We start from the raw sequence: 27,503 nt of genomic DNA, 5'->3' as shown, positions 1-27,503 counted from the left end.
TGTTATAACATCTTCGGTCTGACAGACGTTTACGTGACAACCAGAATGCATTGCATGTCAACAAATATGGCGCTACACATAGCTGGTAATTAGCTTAGCATAAGCTCATCATAATCAGTACAACCTTCCAAAAAGTATTTTACAGACATCATATGTGTCCATTACAATCTATGCAAGAATCGGAATGCATGATTTGTCACCAGTACTTGAAAACGTGAATAAAACAGTAAATACATTATGCTCCATACATACAGTGTGCTACAGTAGAAACGACAACACGATATACATAAACTATAAAGATAACGTAATAAGGCACTTAACTCTGATAGGAACACACACATATCCACACACATATTATTAGTAGTGAAGGCAAATCGGGCGGCAGATGGAAAATGTGCCAGGGAGGAAAAAGTTTGTGCTTGGGCTCTCGTCAAAAGAGAGAAGTTTGTCTAGCTCAGTAATGCCTCAAAAGTAAATTGTCCACAACAGTGAAATGGGCTACGTCTATGTGAATTAATGAGGAGGCGGAACACATCTCAATTCAAATTGTTGTTCGAAAATAAAACTTGTTAAAATATAATATAATTAAAAGTTGAAAGTTAAAAGTTGAAACATAGCCTATAGATACTTGGCAGGCAGCGGGCCTTGGTTTGAGGGCAGCGTGGGTTAACTGTCATGTGGCGTAACAATCACATTTTGGAACAGTGAGTGCATTCTGACATCATCCGCATAAAAAAAAAAGAACTTGCGCTGGGGGCAACCGTTAAGAGATTTTGGAACTCACGTGTGACAAGGTTAATACAGCCACAAACATTACGGTCTAAGAACCACAGTCACTAAAATAATATGACTGGTTGATTTGAAATATGCATGAACATATCCCCATCAAAACCGTTCCCTTGTTTCCCCTGAAAGCAACCCTCATTATATCCCCCTCTCCAGAGTTGACCCCAGGACACAGAGCCCTCCTGAGTCTCACTCAGACAGACACGCTGCATGATTTAGTGACACTGAGCTGCTGCACCAATTGTAGACAATAACTACAACAGACAGGTGGTGCATGTCATCGCTCTGTTGTGCCATCTTGACGTACATAAATAAGAGACATGATCGTTAGTGAATTGCTCTCCACACCTGTGCTCATAGTCCAGGTCTCCCACAGAGCCGTTCATCAGCTGATTGGGCGTCCACTTCAGCGTCATGATGTCGGCGGTCTGGTGGAGAGAAAGGTATCCTGGGATAGCCTCCATGTCATCCCTCTGTAACAGCAAGAAGGACATTAGTTTGACGATCTGTTGTCTATAGTGAACTATGAAGAAATGTTTGACACTTTTACAGTTTAACACTTTTTGTTACAGATTGGCATTAGAAATGGGTCTCCAAATGGGTCTACTGTTTTGTGGTGTTAACTGGTATATTCGCTTTCACTGAATATTTGAGAGTTTTCCGAAAGCTATCATAAATATGGAGGAGTCCGGGCACTGACAGATCATCTTCCACAGCAACGACAATATGACCAATCTCTCGACATAGTTTATATGGCTCTGAGCATATCTAGAGATGCTCATTTCTTATTTGTACAGTACGTAGAACACTCCTAGAGATGAGAGAAGGATGAAATGTTTACCGGCTGCACCAGGACGTTGTTCTTTCCAAACAGCAGGGTGGCTCTGTTGTTCTGGTGCAGTGACTCCACATAGTCCCGGGCTGAGGGCGAGGGGGAAGGCCGCTCATCAATGCTGCTACTGGAATGCCTCTTCTGGATCTGGAAACGCAGACAATGTGGATGTTTTTTTACCCCCATTCCACTCCATCCATTCATCCATCCACCCATCCAGCTTCCCTATATTGGCAAATTAGTTTGTAGGTGAAAACGTGCTTTGGTGATGACATTTCACTTCCCTATATATTCGTAATCTAATACATCCGCTAATAAGCACCGATGTCTGTTGACAGAGGGTTGCAGTGAAACTTTTTAGGATCTTACATTTTGTTGTCATCTTACAAGTTGTTTCCGTGGGTCACAAATAGCAAAATTAGCATGAATTAAGTGTAAAAGGCTTTGGAAATAAAAAGCTTGTGGTACGCTCAGTCCTCCGCTGACATTTCACAGAGATACGCTTGTTTTTGTGAAAAGGAACAGGAACTTCACATTAATTCGAAACTTTAGAATTAAGGCAAGGAGGCCCTTTATCTACTTCCCCAGAGTCAGATGAACTCGTGGATACCATTTTTATGTCCAGTATTAAGGAAGTTGGAGGTAGTTTTGCGAGCCAACGCTAACTAGCATTAGCGCATTGCACTAACGCTAGTTAGCAACTTCCTTCAAACTGCATGCAGAGACATAAAAATGGTATCCACGAGTTCATCTGACTCTGGGAAAGCAGATAAAGGGCCTCATTGCCAAAATCCCAAAGTATCCCTTTAATATGAACAGCGTATAGTAAAATATGAAAATGCTGTATTTAATATCTCAAAATCGATATCTATCTTAACTCTATATTGTTTTATGTCGTCTGGATTTGAGAAGAAAGATGACGAGTTCAATGGTGAGCCTCACAGGTAGCCTTAATTCTCGCACAGCATCCAGCCTTGTTGATGGGATGCTATTTTACAGATGTTTTAAAACTTTTTTCCTCTGGCCTCTAACCCTAATTTTGACCATCCTACAAGGGTAAAAACTCAGATACCTTTTGAACGGGGTATGATAGAGACATGAGGTTTGGACCATTCATTTTCTTAGAGAATTATCTACACAATTAATATATCATTTTATCCATTGGTCAAAATATGCATTTTTGATTGGACACCCTACACATCAATGGTACAAAATGTATGTATTGTGCCATATTGGGGCGGCAGGTAGCCTAATGGTTAGAGCGTTGGGCCAGTAACCGAAAGGTTGCTTGATCGAATCCCACTGTTTCTAGGCTGTCATTGTAAATAAGAATTTGTTCTTAACTGACTTGCCTAGATAAATAAATGTAAAAAAATTATTTAGCACATTTAGTTTGTTTGATACTATTTACCACAAAAATTATCCACTGGGAATGAATTAGCGATGATTAAACTTATTCAGCTCTGTAAGAACCCTTTAAGCCCTGTATTTGAGTCAGGTTGCTACACTTGCATTTGCTTGCTTGAAGAAAAACTAAATGGGAAACCATCTCGCCACTTTGTTTGTGCTGACAAAGCCCATTACATTTGCCTCTGGGGTAAAAAGGATACAATGCTGCAATAAGCAACTCTCCATTGTCAACGTAGCATGGGAGTGGGATACGTGGCGAGATGTTTCTAGTTGCAAGGGTCATTGACAATATGAAAATACACTCTTGTCCTCTCCCACGGGACGCACTGTGCTCCTTAATGCATTGACAACAGCAGGTCTATCTTCTACGGAAAGAGAGAAGCTGAGGTTGGCTTCAATGACAGGATTGGTCACTGATGTCCCCGCTAACTGAGCTAATTGTGTGCAGTGTCAGCAAAACAAAGTTGTGAAATAATCAATAAAGCGATGTATTTGGGATAATGTGCTCATGGCCAATCCTATTTGGGGGAGTTTGGTAGACTTGTTGGATGAGATTCAGACCCCTACTCTTCCCAGGAACCTTACACAAAGGGCAGGCCTCTTGGTGGGGGAGTCCTGTCTGCAGTGACCACTGTGGATGCGGTGTCTCTGGACCAGCTCGTCTGCTGAGGGGTCTGTCCAGAAGTGGTCCGCCGTTTTCATCTTCGTGTACTCCAAGGCACAGGGCCCCACTGCCAGAGTACAGAACAATGGCATGAAAAGATGCATGTGAGGAGAATCCCTTACATCAATTGGTGCCCTGTGTGAGTAGAATCCCCTTCCCTACACTGATATAATGTCTGAGATGAGATGTATGTGAATAAAAGCTTAACAATGTTACCTAACAAAGAGGCCAGAATGGGTCCGTCCACCGGATCCATCAGAATGGCCTCTTTTTCGTAGAATTTACTGGAACATAAAGATGTGATGGAGGTGAGCCATGAATTTCTGCATTTTAATTTCCTCCTCGTTGCAGGTGACCATGCCATTTCCACCCCCACCACCCCACCCCCCCAATATGACTCACCTGCTGTTCTCCACGAGGTAGAGCACGATCTTGTCTAGCACCTTCTCGATGAGGGCCGTGCGGATCCACAGGTTTCTGACCACCTGCGGGCTGATGCTCGACAGCCTGGGCAGTCTCCGTACGCTGTCCTGGTTGGGCATGCTTTGGTTCCGTCTGAGGGAAGGAGGAACCCAGCAGTTTCCTTTGTATTACAGTATGTTGCATCTTTGTTGCATCAGTAAACTATAAATATGTGTGAGTAGATGGGTGCCGTATGACAGAAATCGTGACAAGGACTTGTTAGCAGTACTATACAGTAACAGCTCTTTGATTTTGAGTGCTACAGTCTGTCTGTACAGGGATCCGGTGGTGTGTGTGTGTGGATATGGTGTGTGTGTGTGGATATGGTGTGTGTGTGTGTGCTCTCACTTGCGCTCGATGATCTGTTCCAGCTCCTGAGCCTTCCTGCACAGCTCCTCTGCCGGGGTGAAGCTCTTCCCCACCTTCATGAAGAGCGCTGCTATTTTATTGCTACGCAGGAATCCCGCCGCTCGCCGCTTAAGCCCATGTAGAACGCAAGCCTCCACCGCAGCTGTGTACACACACACACACACACACACACACACACACACACACACACACACACACACAACACATAACACACACACACACACACACAACAACAGACACATAATATAGTCAGCTTCTAAAGATTGATGGGAAACACCACAGGAGAGTTCACTGAAAGTATTTATCGTGATGACAAGGTTATGTTCTGCATTTTCATTTACTTTTATTATTTGTTAACTTGTCGACAAGTTAATAGGATATTTATTGTAATAAGTGATATTGAATTGTGTTTGGTTGTAGACAACCTGGAATTAAAGCCAGACTAAGTCAGTGGGACAGATGGAGTTATCCAAGCAGGAGATAAATCTCCTTCAAAATGTTGATATTTGGTTGGGTTGATAATTCAATATCACTAAATATCATTACATTTGAAATCAGAGGTTGAAACCCTAGGCCCAATGTTCCCACTCATTCTTTTTTTTTTTTTAGCTCTGAGCAAATTTCAGGTCTGCTGAGCACAAACTTGATTGTTTTGAAAATTCTGTGCATCTTCCAGCGTGCGTTTAGTGTGAACACTGAGGCTATACTGGCTTTATGTTACAGTTTTAACAGTGGCCAAGTAGGTTATTTGATCATAATGTAGGCATACCAGAGTGACCTACAATCAAAAACAATGGAGAAATCACATTCAGCCTACAGTAGCAGCCAATGTGTGCTGTTCAATGTTCAGTAGGCCTACAATCCATGAGACTTTTGAGAAAACATTAACCTGTTTATCCACTTGTCCTTCAGACAAGGTGACTGAAAATGTTGTTTTGTTGTTTGACGCATGAAATCAATTTACAAGATAAAATGCATTATTAATCCCATACCATTATTACAGAGAATCAGACAAATGATGCTACCCTCTGCCTATTCGCTACTTTGCTTATTCAAGCCGGTCTCAAAATACAAAACTGCCCCTTTAAGACAAAAAAAAATCTCTTTACCTGACTTGCTTTCAAAGAAATAGGAAGAAAGCACATTTTATGGGTTATAAAAGTGTTGAATACAAAGTGTTGACAGTGCTGAGTAAGAACTTAAACATAAACTCACTCATAGAAACAGCATCTCTTTGTTGTATTCGTTGACAGTCTCTCTCTAGTCATGGTTTTAAACGTTTTGAAATCTCACAGTATCAACTTTGCTGTAGCTCTCTTTTACGCCTGCTACCTTACTGCAGACACGGTCATCTGAGCCATCCGATTGGCCAGCGGTAGGCCTATAGTGCACTTGATTTGCTCTCTGGGCCCGCCGGGAAGGCAGAGTTTGTACCTTCAGACACATGAAATGGTTCAAAATCACAACAGTTCGCCTACCTGCCCAACAGCCCGAGACGAATACAAAAATAAAATAATAACAGGAACACAGGGCTTTATCGTTGGGATTTTAACAGAAATGTTTGGCGGTCGACTAGGAATGCCTTGGATCACGATCGACCGGTTGGTGACCACTGCTCTAGAAAGTTGAGTAAAGTTCAATCTCTCTGTGGGCTGATATTTCTGCACCGGCAGTCTCGGGCTACTGCGCTAGGGAACATTGCCTAGGCCAAATTGTATTGTCTATTTTATTGTTGAATTCAAAACAATAACTGTTGATGACTTTACAAATGCTATACAGGCCTAAATAGCGTCATTGATGTTATGGGTGATAAACTATTGTCACATTTCATTTGCTCTGTTAAACCTACCCTTTGGAATGACTTCGATAGCAACCGTGAATCTATTTCGTTTTTCAGTGGAGATCTCTCAACATTCATTCTCATTATAGCACATTGGTAATAGTCAGTGACAAATGGCATAGCTAAACTGGGCGTGGTTAAAACTCTGGATGGCAGACCAAAAGTTTGCTGTAGATAGATCAATGCTCCAGTAGGAAGTGCTGCCCAATTATACTTTTTTCTGATAGTGGATTTAACGTTGAAGATCTGATGTTGTTTTAAAGGTACAAATTCAGCATATTTTCTACAAGGTTTGTTTAAAAAAAAAATCCAAATGTATTTTCCATGTAGATTCCACTTCACAACAGGGTGACAAATTACGTTGAAACAGTGTTGATTCAACCAGTTCGTGCCCAGTGGGTAACTTCTGTGTGATTATGACTCAGCCGCATGACAGACACTTCAGACAAAGCTTTGCGGTTTGAGGCTCTTCTGAGTGGCTCAAAGAAGCCAAACATTTTTATCAGGTTATCCATAAACGTGAGCTTTGCAGTAAATACAAGTGCACAGACACACACACACACACACACACACACACACACACACATCTTCCTATAAGGCCTATGTGGCATGCCTTGAGCGATGTTGACATTTGAGCTCTCTCTCAGGACTAATCCTGTTGCTCTGCTCACATGCGGAAGGCCGTGGTCGTCATGGAAACCCCTGCTGATGGAGAGCTTCAGCACTGGGACTGAGAGAGCAGTGGATGGAGGTCTCTCTCTCTCTCTCTCTCTCCCTCCCTCGCAAAGGACATTATATTGTAATTGCTATCTGGTTGAAGCAACATCAAATAACTAGATTACAACAGGATAAAGGCGTCTTTTTTAGGACTACAAAAATACATGTTAAAGGCCCAGTGCAGTCAAAAACGTGATTTCCCTATGTTTTATTTATAATTTCCACACTATGAGGTTGGAATAATATTGTGAAAACTATGATAATGCCCTTTTAGTCCATGGTGACATCGTCATGCGGTAGATTAGTTAGTAGACCATAGGGTTGACCCCATTTTGTCCACTGGTCGATTGTTTGGTCGATCAATACTTTTTTGTCGAGCAGTGGCAAATATCTAAAAACAAAATGATGGTACACGAGACACCTGTCTGATTCACACCTGTCTGAGTGAACTAATCCATTGCGGAGGATTAGTATCACTAGTACTTTACTAGTGTACCATCATTTTAATTTCTCATCTACAATGTTTGTTTGGTTACAGACATTTCTGTTAATGAATTCAATATATTATTATTAGTCTTACCGTTGTCATTGTAGGAGTGGACACGTAATTTGCAGAGTGCACAACCTAGGCTACACTTGTGAGGAAAAGGTTTGGGTTTATTTCATGTTTGGAGCGCTCCTGTCAATCTTGAGTAAGGACCTGATTACGCATAGAACTGGGCCTAGGCTACCTGGCCTGCGTGCAAATGTAGGCCTATAAATGTGCCCATTTGGGGATCTGATACTATTTCTGATTGTCTTAACTCACCACCACCGTGGAGCTTCTCAAAGTACTTTTGTCTTCGCCTCAAAAAGCAAGTAAACAAAGTCTGTTTTCACATCCATTGAGAATGACAATAGCTCCACAACATAGCCTATTAGAGATGGAAAGATTTTTCCCTCTTTCGATACCCACTCAGCATGAAAGGGGAAAAAATGTCATGCTTTGATCCAGTAGACATGTCATAAAAAAGGCCCACCTGATTACTTCTTATCCCTTATTATTACTTCTGATGGGGCTCCCGAGTGGCGCAGCGGTCTAAGGCACTGCATGTCAATGCAAGAGGTGTCGAATCCAGGCTGTATCACATCCGGCTGTGTTTGGGAGTCCCATAGGGCAGTGCACAATTGGCCCAGCATTGCCGGAGTAGGCCATCATTGTAAATAAGAATTGAAACATGGTGAAGCCCCAAAATTGCCCTCGCTAGAAGCCTGTGTTTCAGACAAAAGGAAGTGGATTGCTGCAAATGTTCTACTTTTAAACTCGGACTAAACAGAGATGCTTGTTCTAGGAGAGATCTTCTGTTGAATCTGACAATTAATCTTGATGGTTGTACAGTCGTCTCAAATAAGACTGTGAAGGACCTCGGAGTTACTCTGGACCCTGATCGCTCTTTTGACGAACATATCAAGACTGTTTCAACGACAGCTTTTTTCCATCTATGTAACATTGCAAAAATCTGAAACTTTCTGTCCAAAAATGATGCAGAAAAATTAATCCATGCATTTGTTACTTCTAGGTTAGACTACTGCAATGCTCTACTTTCCGGCTACCCGGATAAAGCACTAAATAAACTTCAGTTAGTGCTAAATACGGCTGATAGAATCCTGACTACAACCAAGAAAATTGATCATATTACTCCAGTGAGGCAAGGGCTGAGGCAAGGGCTGATTTCAAGGTTTTACTGCTAACCTACAAAGCATTACATGGGCTTGCTCCTACCTATCTTTCCAATTTGGTCCTGCCGTACATACCTACATGTAGGCTACGGTCACAAGACGCAGGCCTCCTAATTGTCCCTAGAATTTCTAAGCAAACAGCTGGAGGCCGGGCTTTCTCCTATAGAGCTCCATTTTTATGGAATGGTGTGCCTACCCATGTGAGAGACGCAGACTCGGTCTCAACCGTTAAGTCTTTACTGAAGACTCATCTCTTCAGTGGGTCATATGATTGAGTATAGTCTGGCCCAGGAGTGTGAAGGCGAACGGAAAGGCTCTGGAGCAACGAACCACCCTTGCTGTCTCTACCTGGCCGGTTCCCCTCTCTCCACTGGGATTCTCTGCCTCTAACCCTATTACAGGGGCTGAGTCACTGGCTTACTGGTGCTCTTCCATGCCGTCCCTAGGAGGGGTGCGTCACTTGAGTGGGTTGAGTCACTGACGTGATCTTCCTGTCTGGGTTGGCGCACCCCCTTTGGGTTGTGCCGTGGCGGAGATCTTTGTGGGCTATACTCGGCCTTGTCTCAGGATGGTAAGTTGGTGGTTGAAGATATCCCTCTAGTGGTGTGGGGGCTGTGCTTTGGCAAAGTGGGTGGGGTTATATCCTGCCTGTTTGGCCCTGTCCGGGGGTATCATCGGATGGGGCCACAGTGTCTCCTGACCACTCCTGTCTCAGCCTCCAGTATTTATGCTGCAGTAGTTTATGTGTCGGGGGGCTAGGGTCAGTCTGTTATATCTGGAGTACTTCTCCTGTCTTATCCGGTGTCCTGTGTGAATTTAAGTATGCTCTCTCTAATTCTCTCTTTCTTTCTTTCTCTCTCTCGGAGAACCTGAGCCCTAGGACGCCTAGGCCATGTTCTGTTATAATCTCCACCCGGCACAGCCAGAAGAGGACTGGCCACCCCTCATAGCCTGGTTCCTCTCGATGTTTCTTCCTAGGGAGTTTTTCCTAGCCACCGTGCTTCTACACCTGCATTGCTTTCTGTTTGGGGTTTTAGGCTGGGTTTCTGTACAGCACTTTGAGATATCAGCTGATGTAAGAAGGGCTATATAAATACATTTGATTTGATTTGATTTAGTTAAATAAATGTAAATGAAATCCCTTGCGCAAATAGCCTAAAGCTGTGTCTGTCCAGAGCTCACTGTCTCCAGGAAACTCTGAGGGCCCAGAGATTTTGCCAAGTTTGCTAGTGTGAGCTTCAGGCCAGATCCAAGTTAATAGTTGATACAATGTTTCAAGTTCCTTGCAGACAGGCCATGCGTAGCCAATGTGATTTATAGAATATTTATTTTTATCAGGATATTTTCTACCTGCAATGTTTTTATTTGTTGGCCTTACGTAGGCTTTTTTTACATATTGGCAATGGCAATAGAAGTTACTTTTAGATTTGTATCATTTTCATTTAGATAGAATTTTGATTAACCACATGACATTGATTGAGATATTTCGACTTTATTATAAATTAAATGAAACTGTTCAAAGGAAATGTGCATATGAAAATCAGAAGTGGCACGCAGATGTGTAGAAATGGTACGATAACACGGCACTCCAAATGCAAAAGGTTGCCGACCGCTGGTGTAGCCTATTACCAGCAACTTCAGGAGCGTAACGGCAGAATCTGCTAAGGCCAGTAGCAGCGGAAGGACGGGAGACAGGTATTTTTTCTGCTGGTTAGGCTATATTGATCTCTGGCTCCCTCTTTAGGGTATTTTATGTATCTTCATTTTTAATTGCAGTGCTTAAAGCATCAGACAAAGTAGCCTACATATAGTTGATTTTATTCAAACATCTATATATGGAATAATCCACTTTTAACATTTTGACCAATCGATTGGTCAAAAGAACAGATGACTCTGTCAACCAAGATTTTTTGGGGGTCGGGGACAGCCCTAATAGGCCAATAAGAGAGTTCCAAACCCCTCTGCCAATAACTGCTAGTTTTCCATTTTCTCCTCTCCACTCAGACCACTCCCAGACAGTCCTAGCAAAATTCTTGCTTGAGAAATAGCTCTTTGCTAAGAAGCAATGTTGGTTTCTTTTTTACCATTTTAATTGAAAGCAATCACAGTAAGGTACCAATCACAGTAAGGTAAATTATTTGATATTGAGATAATAAAACCTGACCATGACTTCCTAAAAAATGTCAGCCTGTGATCTATTTTCTTTACCAACTTAGCCTCCCGGCTCTACAGTATCCTCATAACATAGCCTATATGAAAATCATTACCATACCATGTTCATTATTGCACTGAATAACTAAACTTATCATGCATAAAAATAGCACCAACTGTAAAGTTTTTACAAATCTGCAAATAATAAATGAAACCATGTAATCAGAGTTGTTATTATATTTTCCAGTTGTCCAGTAGTTTTTTGTAATCATAATGTTGGAGCAGTGTTCTGTATTCACTCACTGATACAGTATCTACTCTCTCTTCCTTTCTCTTTATCTCTGTTGTCTTTTCCTTATTATTACAGGGGAGAGAAGCGCCATTTGTAATAAAACTCAAGAGGTCTCAATAGGATGCCCCTTCTCTTTCCAGCTATTAGAAAACACATTCAAATATTGAAAACAATATTCCAGAGGGTGAAACCTCCTTGGCTTTGTGATACTTTGGCTCAACATAACCCGGGGACGATGCAACAAAAGCAACATTCACCGCGTCAAACATACCCTGTGGTTTAAGCAGTCACAGGAAATGAGTGGCTGGACCCGGTCCTCAAGCTACACAGGCACTCTTATTAAAAAGGTAATCACAGCTATTGAAGTAATGACCCCTAATCAGCACGTGTCTGTGGCAACAGAACACATTAGGGGACTCAGTGTGTGTTGCTGCTGACCTGGACCGGCTCATCTAGTGCTACACTCACAGGAGATTTCAGCACAATGACATAAACACATTCTAAACCACCATATTGGCTTAGATGAATTCTTCAATGTGCCAAAATCACGACTACCCTGGGTGCCTTATGGAGTTGGCAAAAGAGCAGAAACAGATCGGACTCAGGCTACGTCACGACCACACCTTTAATACTATGCTTAATTAACAATTGGATGACTGTTGACTATCTCTGTCACAGCAGTGAAAGGAATAATAGTTCTTTTGGTGGGGAGAAAAGGAAGAAGAGACGTGTCAAACGGCTAACGCTTGACATTTTCCCAGGCGCTCCTGCCTTAGCGACTTGTTAATGTGACCATGATGATAGAGGCTAATTACTCCCCGGTGACCTGCCCAAGCAAGTCCTCTCCTCCACCCCTCGCCCTACCGGTCCATCCTGTGATCTCTGCACAGACACATCTCTATTGTGACAGCTTGGTGTAAAACGTGAGCAGAGTAGAATATGTGAGAGTAAAAGAGCCACAACAACACAGAGAGCCCATGGGGGGGATGCAAGGGGGAGCTAACAGCCACCACGGTGTATGAGCTCGAGGGAAAGCTCTTACTTCCAGGTCTGCTTACTTCCAGAACCGGGCTCCGGGCAGCCGAGCGGAAATGGAGGAAAACTCGCCTCCCTGCGGACCTGGCATCCTTTCACTCCCTCCTCTCTACATTCTCCTCTTCTGTCTCTGCTGCTAAAGCCACTTTCTACCACTCTAAATTCCAAGCATCTGCCTCTAAACCTAGGAAGCTCTTTGCCACCTTCTCCTCCCTCCTGAATCCTCCTCCCCCTCCCCCCCCTCCTCCCTCTCTTGGCGGATGACTTCGTCAACCATTTTGAAAAGAAGGTCGACGACATCCGATCTCGTTTGCTAAGTCAAACGACACCGCTGGTTCTGCTCACACTGCCCTACCCTGTGCTTTGACCTCTTTCTCCCCTCTCTCTCCAGATGAAATCTCGCGTCTTGTGACGGCCGGCCGCCAACACCTGCCCGCTTGACCTATCCCCTCCTCTCTTCTCCAGACCATTTCCGGAGACCTTCTCCCTTACCTCACCTCGCTCATCAACTCATCCTTGACCGCTGGCTACGTCCCTTCCGTCTTCAAGAGAGCGAGAGTTGCACCCCTTCTGAAAAACCTACACTCGATCCCTCCGATGTCAACAAACTACAGACCAGTATCCCTTCTTTCTTTTCTCTCCAAAACTCTTGAACGTGCCGTCCTTGGCCAGCTCTCCTGCTACCTTTCTTCAGAATGACCTTCTTGATCCAAATCAGTCAGGTTTCAAGACTAGTCATTCAACTGAGACTGCTCTTCTCTGTGTCACGGAGGCGCTCCGCACCTGCTAAAGCTAACTCTCTCTCCTCTGCTCTCATCCTTCTAGACTATCGGCTGCCTTTGATACTGTAACCATCAGATCCTCCTCTCCCACCTCTCCGAGTTGGCATCTCCGGCGCGGCCCACGCTTGGATTGCGTCCTACCTGACAGGTCCTCCTACAGGTGGCGTGGCGAGAATCTGTCCCCCGCACACGTGCTCTCACCATGGTGTCCCCCAGGGCTCTGTTCTAGGCCCTCTCCTATTCTCGCTATACACCAAGTCACTTGGCTCTGTCATATCCTCACATGGTCCCTCATTTGCTATGCAGACGACACACAATTCATCTTCTCCTTTCCCCCTTCTGATAACCAGGTGGCGAATCGCATCTCTGCATGTCTGGCAGACATATCAGTGTGGATGACGGATCCACCACTCAAGCTGAACCTCGGCAAGAGGAGCTGCTCTCCTCCCGGGGAAGGACTGCCCGTTCCATGATCTCGCCATCACGGTTGACAACTCCATTGTGTCCTCCTCCCAGAGTGCTAAGAACCTTGGCTGATCCTGGACCACACCCTGTCGTTCTCAACTAACATCAGGCGGTGACCCGTTCCTGTAGGTCTCATGCTCTACAACATTCGCAGAGTACGACCCTGCCTCACACAGGAAGCGGCGCAGGTCCTTATCCAGGCACTTGTCATCTCCCGTCTGGATTACTGCAACCTCGCTGTTGGCTGGGCTCCCTGCCTGTGCCATTAAACCCCTACAATTCATCCAGAACGCCGCAGCCCGTCTGGTGTTCAACCTTCCCAAGTTCTCTCACGTCACCCCGCTCCTCCGCTCTCTCCACTGGCTTCCAGTTGAAGCTCGCATCCGCTACAAGACCATGGTGCTTGCCTACGGAGCTGTGAGGGGAACGGCACCTCCGTACCTTCAGGCTCTGATCAGGCCCTACACCCAAACAAGGGCACTGCGTTCATCCACCTCTGGCCTGCTCGCCTCCCTACCTCTGAGGAAGTACAGTTCCCGCTCAGACCAGTCAAAACTGTTGTGCTCTGGCACCCCAATGGTGGAACAAACTCCCTCACGACGTCAGGTCAGCGGAGTCAATCACCACCTTCCGGAGACACCTAAACCCACTTCTTTAAGGAATACCTAGGATAGGAAAAGTAACTCTTCTTAACCCCGCCCCCCCCCCCTTAAAAGAGTTAGATGCACTATTGTAAAGTGGTTGTTCCACTGGATATCATAAGGTGAATGCACCAATTTGTAAGTCGCTCTGGATAAGAGCGTCTGCTAAATGACTTAAATGTAAATGTAAAAATGTAAATGTTAAAAGGCAAGCTACTCTACTGTTGTTGTGGGAAGGGAGATCCTTAGAGATGGATCTCACAGTTATCAGCTAGCAGCCGCTCAAACGTTCCACCCACAGGTTGACGTGATATGCAGATTTGGTATCTTCCTTTGCCACTTTTATCAGTTGATAAAATAGCCTGAGGACCTCGGTTGGATGTCAGTGAGGCTTGATGACTAACACGTCACCCAACCTCCCCCAGGTCAGAGTCTGTGCAGAATCTCTGAGTGACTGTGAGATGATTCTTTCACACCCCAATGCAGTGCAACAGATTGTCATTATCACCTATCCTTATGCTTACAACAAGCCTTTTTCTACAAAAGTGTTAAATCACCTAAACTCTTCACAGGGCTTGACGACCTTGTTCCCTGGCTGTGTTACATAAGAGGCTTCCCAGCAATGGTTGCAATGACATGATTCTGACAGATTCTCTTTGCGATGGCAGGTTTTATAGACATATTTTAAAGGTACCAGAAAATGTGAAACCAATATTATTCTTATACCAAATATACACTGAGTGTATAAAACATTAGGAACACCTTCCTAAAATTGAGTTGCACCCCCCCCCCCCTTTTTTGCCCTCAAAACAGCCTCAATTCGTCAGGGCATGGACTCTACAAGGTGTTGAAAGCGTTCCACAGGGATGCTGGCCCGTGTTGACTCCAATGCTTCCTACAGTTGTGTCAAGTTGGCTGGATGTCCTTTGAGTGGTGGACCATTCTTGATACACACGGGAAACTGTTGAGCGTGAAAAACCCAGCAGCGTTGCAGTTCTTGACACAAACCGGTGCGCCTTGCACCTACTACCATACCCCATTCAAAGGCACCTAAATATTTTGTCTTGTCCATTCACCCTCTGAATGGTAAACATACACAATTCATGTCTCAATTGTCTCAAGGCTTAAAAATCCTTCTTTAATCTGTCTCCTCCCCTTCATCTACACTGATTGAAGTGGATTTAACAAGTGACATCAATAAGGGATCATAGCTTTCACCTGGTTTCACCTGGTCGGTCTATGTAATGGAAAGTGCAGGTGTTAATGTTTTGTCCACTCAGTGTACATCTGAAAAAACACCTGGCCTATGGGAGCTGACTGACTCATGTCTGACAGGAGACCTGTTCCTTCTGATTGGCACAATGACCAAAGATTATATTTTTAGGTGATTAATGAACAACTAATAGTCCCAATAGTCGAATCTCACCACAAAACGAGACAATGTGGCTGCTGTCTTCATGTACAAACTTCCTGGTGACAGCCTCCTCCATGATCTGCTTCACCTGTGAATGACAGAGGGAGACATTCAGACATTCTCGATGAAACCACTAGTCTACGGAAACGAGGAAAGGATTTACCAGTACATTTCTACAGCATTTTTTCAACATTGGTAAGAGATAGGAGGGGTGGAGGGAAGGAGGAAAGGAGAGAGTGAGAGAGAATGAGATGAGTGCGTGCCAAGAGTACACGCCAAGTTAGATGAATGAGTCACCCAGCTCGCATCAAGCTGATCTCAGATGGATAGGGCTGAAGAGGGTTGAGGTTGGGTGGTTAGGTGAGTGGGCTACTTGGTGGCTACTATACTAGCTACTATACCCACACCTCTGGGGCCCACCTCACAGCCTGGCTTTATAATCAAATCTCTTTAGATGTGAATGGAGAAAGAGAGCGTGAGAGCACAGTGTCGCCGGCATTTCATGTATCATCGAGGCTGGCACCATACGACACCTGCAATTGAGTCAGTGACGTCAGATATAGCAGAAACCTCACTCGTGCAGACACAGCTTCGGGGGAAAAAAAGCGGGAGGAGGGGGTCAGAGTACGACTCATTTGAAGGGTTTGGTTTTATCGAAACCGTGGTTTCCCCCTTGCTGACCTGGACACAGGCTGTGCTCACAGGGACAACATCAGACCTACACCCAAGATGACTGATTACTCTGACCCTGGTGAATACGGGGACATCTCCTAGCACTGCCACTGCTCTACATCTGGGAAATCAGCCTGCATATAGAGAAGCCCAGATAGCACTCATTTCCTGTTGTAATGAGTCTTTCCTCTGAGGAGATATTACCCTGCACAACGAGAGGTGGTGCCTGCCTAGAGAACACAAAGACACAGACACACACGCACAGCTGTGCAGACAGAGGAGCATTGAATATCACTACGGAGGGCGGATTAAAAGTTCAATGTTCCATTGAAGCAGAAGCAGAAATGACTTGATTGTGTATCTCTGATTGTTAATATAGTATGGTTAAACAGATGTGGAAGTATTATTGTCTGTCATGAGTGTAACAGAGTAGCCTTGCCTGAGACCTGCACGGTAACTTGCTAATTCCTAGGCTTAGATCAGTGGGGAGTCTTTTGGCGTTAAGTCGGGTCACAAACAAACACACAGCCATTTCAGTTTGTGGAAGTAAAACGTTCCCATAACATGATGGCTGGAGTACATTGGTGGCACCACATTCCCGGAGTTCCACTTCCTTGATCTGTTGGCTAAGACGGTTGGCTGTGAATGGTGTGTGATGTGGTGCAGAAGGTTGAGAGTTCGAGCCCTGCTCAGTGCAAATGCACTGTGTCATATAGATAACTAGTCAGGGAAAGGGGATACCTAGTCAGTTGTACAACTGAATGCATTCAACTGAAATGTGTCTTCCGCATTTGACACCAAGACAGTCGTGAAGAGGGCACGACAAAGCCTATTCCCCTCGGGAAACTAAAAAGATTTGGCATGGGTCCTCAGATCCTCAAAACGTTCTACAGCTGCAACATCGAGAGCATCCTGACTGGTTGCATCACCGCCTGGTACGGCAATTGCTCGGCCTCCGACCACAAGGCACTACAGAGGGTAGTGCGTACGGCCAATTACATCACTGGGGCTAAGCTGCCTGCCATCCAGGACCTCTACACCAGGCGGTGTCAGATGAATGCCCTAAAAATTGTCAAAGACCCCAGTCACCCCAGTCATAGACTGTTCTCTCTACTACCGCATGGCAAGCGGTACCGAGGTGCCAAGTCTAGGACAAAAAGGCTTCTCAACATTTTCTACCCCCAAGCCATAAGACTCCTGAAAAGGTAATCAAATGGCTACCTGGACTATTTGCATGGTGTGCCCCCCCAACCCCTCATTTTACGCTGCTGCTACTCTTTGTTTATCATATATGCATAGTCACTTTAACTATACATTCATGTACATACTACCTCAATTGGCCCGACCAACCAGTGCCCCCGCACATTGGCTAACTGAACTATCTGCATTGTGTCCCGCCACCCGCCACCCTTCAACCCCTCTTTTACGCTACTGCTACTCTCTGTTTATCATATATGCATAGTCACTTTAACCATACATGTACATACTACCTCAAATCAGCCCGACTAACCGGTGCCTGCATATAGCCTCGCTACTGTTATAGCCTCGCTACTGTATATAGCCTCGCTACTGTATATAGCCTCGCTACTGTTATTTTTCACTGTCTTTTTTACTGTTGTTTTTATTTTCTTTACTTACCTATTGTTCACCTAATACCTTTTTTTGCACTGTTGGCTAGAGCCTGTAAGTAAGCATTTCACTGTAAGGTCTACATCTGTTGTATTCGGAGCACGTGACAAATCAACTTTGATTTGTTTTGATCAGAGAGGTGCGGGGGGTTGCCTTAATTGACATCCACGTCTTCGGCGCCCGTTGAACAGTGGGTTAACTGCCTTGCTCAGGGGCAGAATACAAGTTAAAGCTTACTGTTAGCTAGCTAGCTAACATTAGGTGGCTGGCACATTAGCTAACGTTACATGTATGATCTGTGAAGTAATATTATCTCAGAAAGCCATTTGCATTGCTAGTTATAGCCTAATGTTAGCTAACTAAAAAGCTAACACCAGCTAAAGACAGATTTTTACCTTATCAGCTCGGGGATTCGATCCAGCAACATTTTGGTTACAGGCCCAACACTCTAACCACTAGGCTGCCGATCTCTAGAGTTCTCATAATTAACAAAATGAGACAAAACAGAAAAATTAGGGTAGGGAGGTGAAGAGAAAATTAGGGAAGTGAAAACATCATATTCTACAGATGTAGGATCTGAATACAATCACTCTTTCGTTGGTGAGAATTTTCCTGCACCGCAGGAAATGCAGATGAGCTTAGCGATTTACATAAATTCCCTGAAAACCCACACTCACGCATTAACACGTGCGATTCTCACAATTGTATATGTATTGCGATACAATATTGAGATTTTATTGCGGTTCCATGGTCCAAATATATTGTTTACCATGTCTGCTGCAGAGGGACAAGGGAGCCATGTGAAAATGAGCTTTGATCAGTCATGGAAATAAGTGCTGAAAACAAAGAATATGGAGAACAAACTATGAAGGAAAAATACTGGAGTTTTGTTGCAGGTACAGCCAACTATAGCAGAAATAATATTGCGATATTGTCAAAACGATACAATATATAGCGTCAAAAATAATATCCTGATATGTAACTGTATAATTTCCCCCCCCAATCATTACCAACACGGTTATATAAACAGTATTGCACTTTTCATGTAGCCTACTTTGACTTTACTGACTTTATTGTCCGCATGGGGGAATTTTGTTGCAGTGTCATGTACACGTTTTAAAGTGGTGTTTAAATACCAAAAACAAATTGACAATACAACTTTCATAACAGTTACATTGGCAAGCTAATAGTTTAACCACCGATAAAGCAACATTATGGACTAAACGTTAAAATCCTGTTGCTGCAGGATTATTTTGCTCTGACAATATAGGTCAAATTAATTATCTGTACACCTCATCACGAAATTGCATAATATTTGCCCAACTCAGTTTCTGATTATAGTACATATACACATTAGTTAATATCCCTCTGTTGGCAATAATATTGCAGTTTATACATTTAGACTTTCATTTAACTTATTATATATATTTTTTGGTCCAGCTTCAGGTCAAGTTGCTTTACATTTAGAATGTCACTATCATGCCCTCTCCACCCCGGAGAGGATGGGTTTCCCCTCAGCAGGGCAGTCCCTGGTCTCCAAAGCCACCCGGACTTTCTCCCAGAAGACCCCAGTGTGCTCCCCAGCTCTGGGCCAGCTCAAGTAGGTGAGTCTTTTCACCAGCCTCATCATGCGATGGTAGGACGGGAACTAATCTAGAAACACCAGGATCAGCACATGCTTCTGCTCATGGAGCTCACTCTCCAGGTAGGGACGACTGATCACGCCGATGGTCTTGCGGCTCCCGGAGATGGCTTCTGTGATGTTGTCTATGATGGGTTTGCCTGGCTCGAAGTACCGGTGGTGCAGACAACCTCCAGCGCTGCTCTCTCTCCAGCTTTGGCAGAAGCTCCCTCAGGACCCAAGGCTCATCGTGGGCATTGTAGGAGACAATGGCATCGTACTGACCTCAATGAGGCTCATGTGTCTTCCTCCTCTTTGTATCGTGGAGATAAGCCAGGAAGAGGTAGTAGGCATAGACCACCTTCCATCTCAGGAGATAGTAGGTAAAGGACCCCATCAGGATGAGGAAACGCAGATAAGTGGTGGAGATTAAGTAGTAGAAGCCTATGTCTATTGAACAGTAGTGGGTGTCAARGTCCAACAGTTTGGTACCTCTTCGGTCAACTGGGATGATACAGGCATAATCATAGGCATCAACAACTTGCCATTGGTTGTCTGTTTTCACCGGGGCACAACTTTCACTGGGCACGGGGGTGACATGACCTCCCCACATTCTGAAATAGTTTTCTAATTGCGCTGTGATACAAAACGTGGCTACAAAACGTATGCTATAGGACCATGCGGACGCCTCAGGGAGGTCAGGTTGGCTTTTTTCCGGTTTCAGCCTGCTGAATATAGGACCGCACAGACACCGCAGAGCATACGGACATGCTGTATGAAGTCAATGCTTCTGAAAGGCTGGCGTATAGGACCAGCATAGGAGAGATGAACAGAAGCAGCTGCTGTCTGTGTTGCACTTTTTCTCAGAGTTGTAAAAGCAAGCAGGCTGAAACTGGCTACTCTTTAGTTGACTGATGTAGCTAGCAAGGTAACTGCTGTTTGACAGAAAAATAAATATTTACTCCCAGTGCTGAGCTACTAAAGTAACTGACATGTTACGTTAGTTAATGTTTCATCCCCCCTCAACTGAAGTGAATGAAAGACTAGCAGCTAGTTAGCTAGCTATTAGCTACCACAGCGAGTTCAGCTCTAGCTAGCCTCTAGCAATATGTCAGGTAGCAGTATCTAACAGCTGTCGTGTGTATGGAAATGTTTTGTAGCCGTTGTTTTGTCCCATTTCAACGGAAGTAAATTTGATGATATATCATTGTACCATTAGTTAGCAGAGCTAGTCAAAAGTTAGCTAAAGTTAGCTAGCTAGCTAGCTCACTGACTTTAGCTATTATTTTTGACTCAATCACACTAGACCTGAATCAAACGATGAAACCAGCAGCCAAATGATTGAAGACCGACATTCTGACGTTTTTTCTGCGTTTTTATTAGTCAGTATAGCAATGTAACGTTATCAATCTGTCAGATTCCCTAGCTAATTCCCTACTTTTCACACTGACACGGTATAAACAGCTCTACAGGTGTCACTGTCATGGTGCACAGTCAGTACGCAACACTATGCTCATCACGTCTTAGCAGGATGAGATGGTGACAGGTGTCCCTGCAGGGTCAGACAGCCAGGAAAGACCACTCTACAGAGCTCAGGTACATTTTGCAGTATATTATAATCAGTGAATGGATACAAAGTTCCATCTTGAGTTGATGGATAGACTACAGTCTGGGATCTGGGAATGATGGTAATTTCATGATGGTAATTGATTATATTCATGGATAATATAACGTGTACACCAATGTAATTCTTTGACATGCCTCATCTGAGCAGGATCAGATGGTGACAGGGGTGTCATCAGGGTCAGGCAGCCAGGGAAGACCAGTCTGTGATGGAGCTGAGGGGAATTTTAGCAAATACAACACTATTTTCTCTGCGACAAACACTGGACAAGCAAGAAGCTTCAAAGATTGAAACTATTTTAAGGCAGTCTGACAAACCTCTAAAGTTGATTTCCAAACTGTATCAAGGGTTGATAGAGGCTTTTCCTGATGACACACAAGTAAAACAAAAATGTGAGGAAGACCAGGGAGACGCTATTGATGATGATGAATGGATACAGATATGATAAAATGCCCAGTCATGTTTATATAATCCCAGACATAAATGACTGCAGTTTAAGACCATCCATGGAACATACTATATGCCAGTGAAACTGAATATCATGCACACAAATGTAACTATTCTGCTGGAGGTGTAAAACACAAACACGGGACCTATTTGCAGACAGTGCATTCGGAAAGTATTCAGAACCCTTGCCTTTTTCCACATTTTGTTACGTTACAGCTTTATTCCAAAAGAGATTAAATTGCGTTCCCCCTTATCCATCTACACACAATACTCCATACTGACAAAGCAAAAACAGTATTTTTTTTACATTTTTGCAAAAGATATAACGTTAGCCATTGAAACCTGCAAATGTGTTGCTACTGCTCTCAATAATATTGCTGCTATGAATTTATCAGGCGCTATCGACAAAGGTCAGTGGGAAAAAGTTGTGATGGACTACTTTCAGGATGACGATTTTTGTGGCATTGCACATGGTCAGTGTGAACCAGAGTGACTTGACAAAACGGGCCAAGCAAGCTGTACAAAACAAACAGAAACTACACAGGACGTCTTATATAATGAAAGGGATTATAGTCTGCCGTGAAGCGTTCATTCATGTAACGGGTAAGAGTATATCTACAGATTCAAAAATTATACATTTCTAATTTTGTCAGAATGTTGTTTTCAATGCAAGTTCAAGCTTCTAGCTAGCTAACATTAGGTGGCTGGCACTTAAGCTAACATTACATGTATGATCTGTGAAGTAATATCTCAGAAAGCCATTTGCATTGCTAGTTATAGACTAATGTTAGCTAACTAACCAGCTAACGACAGATTTTTACCTTGTCAGCTCGGGGATTCGATCCAGCAACATTTTGGTTACTGACCCAATGCTCTAACAACTAGGCAACCTGCCACTATGCTAAAATGCTATGTTAAAATATTTGTATCTAGAATTTGTCTTTCAGCATCAGTAGAACACTTGGTATGTAAAGCATAAACAACACGTTTTGATTATTTAATTTACCTCCAACATGATTGGCACTAATTTTATTGATCTCACATTATTTCTGTATTTGCACCATATATTCACCAACTACGGAATTGGGGAAACACGTGTGGACCTGAATTGTGATAACTGCATTGGTCAAAAAAATAACAAGTTTGTGGTCTCGAGATTGCTGGTGTTGTGAAGGACAGCACTGCGACAGGGGTCAACATCCCATAGCTGTTTGGACTAGAGGATGGTACGGTGCTAGTGAAAAGCTATGGCTGGCAACAACACCTGACTCCGTACTTCAGGCCGCTGCCACAGATCAAGCAGTACCAACACTTCATGAGAATGTCATTTTCATTGCATTGTATAAGGTTATTCTTCTTATCTAAACTTGAGAGGTGAAATGATGTTTTGCAAGGTTGTAATTTCTTCTCAATTTGTTTTCTTATTTCCTGTTTTACAGCTTCGATGCTCTGGAGCCTGGTGTTGTTGTTGCCGAGGAGCGTTCGGACTCAGTCGGGACCAGGTTTCAGCTCCTGCGCAACACTGACATCATTCCTCCCATAGATGGTCTGCCTGTACAATCACCACTTGGACTGGACACAGCTAGACAAACGTATCTTTTTGAGAAGATCAGGGAGTTTTGCGATGAAGAGGCTATGGACATCACATGCACTGCACCAAAGTCAAGGGCAGGACAGAAACAGGCTCTCCGAATATAGATTCCCTTGTTCATGCGTGGTTTCAACGGACCAGTTCATCACTGGGGGGCGAGTTCCCAGTCATCAGCACTATCTGCAGTGCCTCTATTCACTCTCCTAACACACACGCCATACATTGGGGCTACTATTTATTTGTTATCCTGCTGCTCAGCCACTTTACACGATTGTACGCATCTATCACCAGTATCAATGATATCGTTATTGTTCTTGTACATACTGTATATTATTTTGTTCTTTCTCTACTGGCATTGACACTTTTTCTTATTTTCTTCATATTGACACCATCTATTTTTGATATAGCTACTATGCAAGTAACCATTTGCCTGTACCGTTTACACCTTCTGTAGAGACCTATCCACTTAGCAAGATGTGGCTGGGGTTATAGCATTTCTTTCACATGACCCATCAATTTAGACAAGTGTGTCTGGGTAAGCGTCATCTAATATTTATAAAATATTTGTTATCTGGAAACTTTCTGTTCACCTGGAATTTTTTCTTATTGTAGTCTCCAACTTTTAGTCTTAAGCTTTACTACACTACTCACTGTTTAGCACATGACCTCACATGTGAATCCTTAAAGAGATGGGTGGGGCTAAGGCTTAGGAGGGTGTGAACAATGCTGAATAGGTGTAGACAAAGCTCTCTCCAGTAGGTGTACCAAAACATTCAAGGGCCATTTTCTCAAAAGAGGGATTACAAGTTTATCAACTTTCAAAGCAGAATTACTTTCCCATTGTTCTTCAAATGCAGTGTATGATATACCATTTTGTATCTCTGTGTCTGCTTTTATCCAATGTCAAAAACACAATTTCAAATTTTGCTACATAACACCGAATCAAGGTGGTCAGGCACAGTTAAGGATACTATAGGCCTACTTATCATGTTTCACGTTAGATTTATTAACTACTAAAAGGTAAAACGTGTTTTTAATTCTGGTACCGCTCTGCACACACAAGCTTGTTAGCTACCTAGCTCAAGCTTGTTAGCTAGCTAGCTCAAAAGGACATTCAAAGTGCCTTCATAGAAGCCAATCCTCTAGGTATAATTATGTGGACCTAATTCAGATAATGCATGTCATAACAAGATGCCCAGCTCTTCAAGCCTCCTCCTCAACCCTCTCTCGCTCTCTCCCCACATGCAACATTTCAGTCACATCTTGCGCCATAGGCTACACTTGTCTGTCCATCATGCATGTAAACAACTAGTTTGCCTGCTCTATCCGCACTAATTGGTGAAGTAATTTAATGAGATTACTGTAACAAACTTGAATTCAAAGTTTAAAAATGAAACAGAACAAAAAAAAGTATGGTTCTGTGCAGAATGAAATGATTGGTTGGAACCAAAATTATTTTCCAATGGTACATACACACAAAAAGTAGGTTTACATGGGAGAGAGGCGTTGTACCGTGAGGTGTTGCCTTCTTTGTTTTGTGAACCCAGGTTTGCTGTTCACTTGCGCTATATGAGATGGAAGGGAGTTCCATGCAGTCATGGCTCTGGATAATACTGTATGTTTTCTTTGAATATGTTCAAATCAAATTTTATTGGTCGCATACACATATTTAGCAGATGTTATTGCGAGTGTCGCAAAATGCTTGTTCTGGACTTGGGGACTGTGAAAATACCCCAAGCGTGTGTGTCAGTGCTGTGTGTACATTGACTACGCAAACCATTTGGAATTTCCAACACATTAATGTTTCTTATAAAAAGAAGTGATGCACTCAGTCTCTCTTCAACTCTTAGCAAAGACAGACTGGCATGCATAGTATTGATATTAGCCCTCTGATTACAATGAAGAGCAAACACTTGACCATATGACTGGACAATAATCAAGATAAAATCAAACTTGAGCCTGCAGGACTTGCTTTGTGGAGTGTGGTGTCAAAAAAGCAGAGCATTTCTTTATGACAGACAGACCTCTCACCATCTTTGCAACCATTGAATCAATATATTTTTACAATGACATTTACAATCTAAGGTAACACCAAGTAATTTAGTCTCCTTAACTTGCTCAACAGCCACACCATTCATTACCAGATTCAACTGAGGTCTAGAACTAAGGTAATGATTTGTACCAAATACAATGGTCTTAGTAAACTGATCTTCAGGACCAGTTTATTAATGGCCACCCATTCTAAAACTGTCTACAACTCATTGTTTAGGGTTGCAGAGATTTCACTAGCTGTGGTTGCTGACGCGCATAGGGTTGAATCATCAACAAATTCAGACCCCTTCACTTTTAAACGTATCTACACACAATACCCCATAATGACAAAGCAAAAACAAGTTTTTAGATATGTGCAAATGTATTACAATAGAAATAACATTTACATAAGTATTCAGACCCTTTACTCAGTACTTTCTTGAATCACCTTTGGCAGCGATTACAGACTCGAGTCTTCTTGGGTATGGCACTATGAGATTGGCAGCCCTTCATTTGGAGAGTTTCTCCCATTATTCTCTGCAGATCCTCTCAAGCTCTGTCAGGTTGGACAACTCCCTGCCACTGAAAAATATCCCCACAGCATGATGCTGCCACCACCATGCTTCACCGTAGGGATGGTACTGGCCAGGTGATGAGCGGTGCCTGGTTTCCTACAGACGTGACACTTAACATTCAGGCCAAAGAGTTCAATCTTTCTTTCATCAGACCAGAGAATCTCATTTCTCAATGTCTGAGAGTCCTTTAGGCACATTTTGGCAAACTCCAAGCGGGCTGTCATGTGCCTTTTACTGAGGAGTGGCTTCCGTCTGGCCACTCTACCATAAAAGCCTGACTGGTGTAGTGCTGCAGAGATGGTTGTCCCTCTGTAAGGTTCTCCCATCTCCACAGAGGAACTCTGGAACTTTGTCAGAGTGACCATCGGGTTCTTGGTCACCTCCCTGACCAAGGCCCTTCTCCCCCGATTGCTCAGTTTGGCCGGGCGATCAGCTCCAGGAAGAGCCTTGGTCGTTCCAAACTTCTTCCATTTAAGAATGATGAAGGACACTATGTTCTTGGGGACCTTCAATGCTGCAGAAATGTTTTGGTACCCTTCCCCAGATCTCTGCCTCGACACAATCCTGTCTCGGAGCTCTACTGACATTTCCTTCGACCTCATGGCTTGGTTTTTGCTCCAATTCATGTCCAAATCAATTGAATTTACCACAGGTGGACTCCAATCAAGGCCATGGCTCAGGGGGTTGATTTCCTTGATTATCTTTTTGGCCTTCTTGTGACATAGGTGCTATAGGTGTCTTGGAGGGCAGGCAGTGTGCCCCTGGTGACCACCCTCTGGAAAGCCCGACAGGATGTTCTCAATGGTGCATCTGTGAGGGTCTTAGAAACCAGGCCAAATTTCTTCAGCCTCCTGAGGTTGAAGAGGCGCTGTGTACGCCGAGGAACATGAAGCTTTTCACCTTCTCTATCGTCAATGTGGATGGGGGCGTGCTCCCTCTGATGTCTCCTGAAGTCCATGATCAGTTCCTTCGTTTTTGTTGACATTAAGGGAGAAGTTATTTTCTTGGCACCACTCCACCAGGACCTTCACATCCTTCCTGTAGGCTGTCTTGTCATTGTTGGTAATCAGGCCTACTACTGTTGTTTCGTCTGCAAACTTGATGATTGACTTGGAGGCATATGTGGCCACACAGCCATGGGTGAACAAGGGGTAGATCAGCTTTAATATTGCAGATAGACTGTGGCTTCCATCAATGCAATTGTCTGCATCATTTCCAATCCCCCATAATTTTTTTGTAAATATATAAATTCTATATATATTTTTTTATATATACAGTACCAGTCAAAAGTTTGGACACACCTACTCATTCAAGGGTTTTTCTTTATTTTTACTATTTTCTACATTGTAGAATAATAGTGAAGGCATCAACACTATGAAAGAACACATATGGAATCATGTAGTAATCAAAAAGTCTTAAGCAAATCAAAATATATTTGAGATTTGTCAAAGTAGCCACCCTTTGCCTTGACGACAGCTTTGCAGACTCTTGGCATTCTCTCAACCAGCTTCCCCTGGAATTTTTATTTGATTTAACCTTTATTTAACTAGGCAAGTCAGTTAAGAACAAATTCTTATTTACAATGACAACCTGGAAGCTTTTCCAACAGTCTTGAAGGAGTTCTCATACATGCTAAGCTTGTTCGCTGCTTTTCCTTCACTCTGCGGTCCAACTCATCCCAAACCATCTCAATTATATTTATTCCCTTTTTTCTCCCCAATTTCATGATATATC

At 43.4% G+C, this 27,503-nt stretch overlaps 1 protein-coding gene and 1 pseudogene across 1 annotated transcript in view; both read right to left on the bottom strand.

The window, feature by feature from the left end:
• Positions 1-27,503, bottom strand: part of LOC111957403 (small G protein signaling modulator 1) — an 84,849-nt gene that overhangs the window by 34,165 nt on the left and 23,181 nt on the right. The window contains exons 3-9 of the mRNA XM_023978203.2: positions 15,592-15,667; positions 4,503-4,665; positions 4,095-4,247; positions 3,909-3,976; positions 3,614-3,759; positions 1,628-1,765; positions 1,135-1,259 (exon numbers count right to left, since the gene is read on the bottom strand). Of these exons, the coding sequence (XP_023833971.1) occupies positions 1,135-1,259; positions 1,628-1,765; positions 3,614-3,759; positions 3,909-3,976; positions 4,095-4,247; positions 4,503-4,665; positions 15,592-15,667 (869 nt within the window). The remainder of the gene's footprint in view (positions 1-1,134; positions 1,260-1,627; positions 1,766-3,613; positions 3,760-3,908; positions 3,977-4,094; positions 4,248-4,502; positions 4,666-15,591; positions 15,668-27,503) is intronic.
• On the bottom strand, positions 19,358-20,114 carry LOC139023603 (toll-like receptor 13; annotated as a pseudogene).

The sequence above is a fragment of the Salvelinus sp. IW2-2015 genome, linkage group LG33, assembly GCF_002910315.2.
Source record: "Salvelinus sp. IW2-2015 linkage group LG33, ASM291031v2, whole genome shotgun sequence".
Taxonomy (NCBI): Eukaryota; Metazoa; Chordata; class Actinopteri; order Salmoniformes; family Salmonidae; genus Salvelinus; species Salvelinus sp. IW2-2015.
The sequence above is the reverse complement of the archived record's forward strand: the minus strand, read 5'-3'. Positions and strand labels throughout refer to the sequence as shown.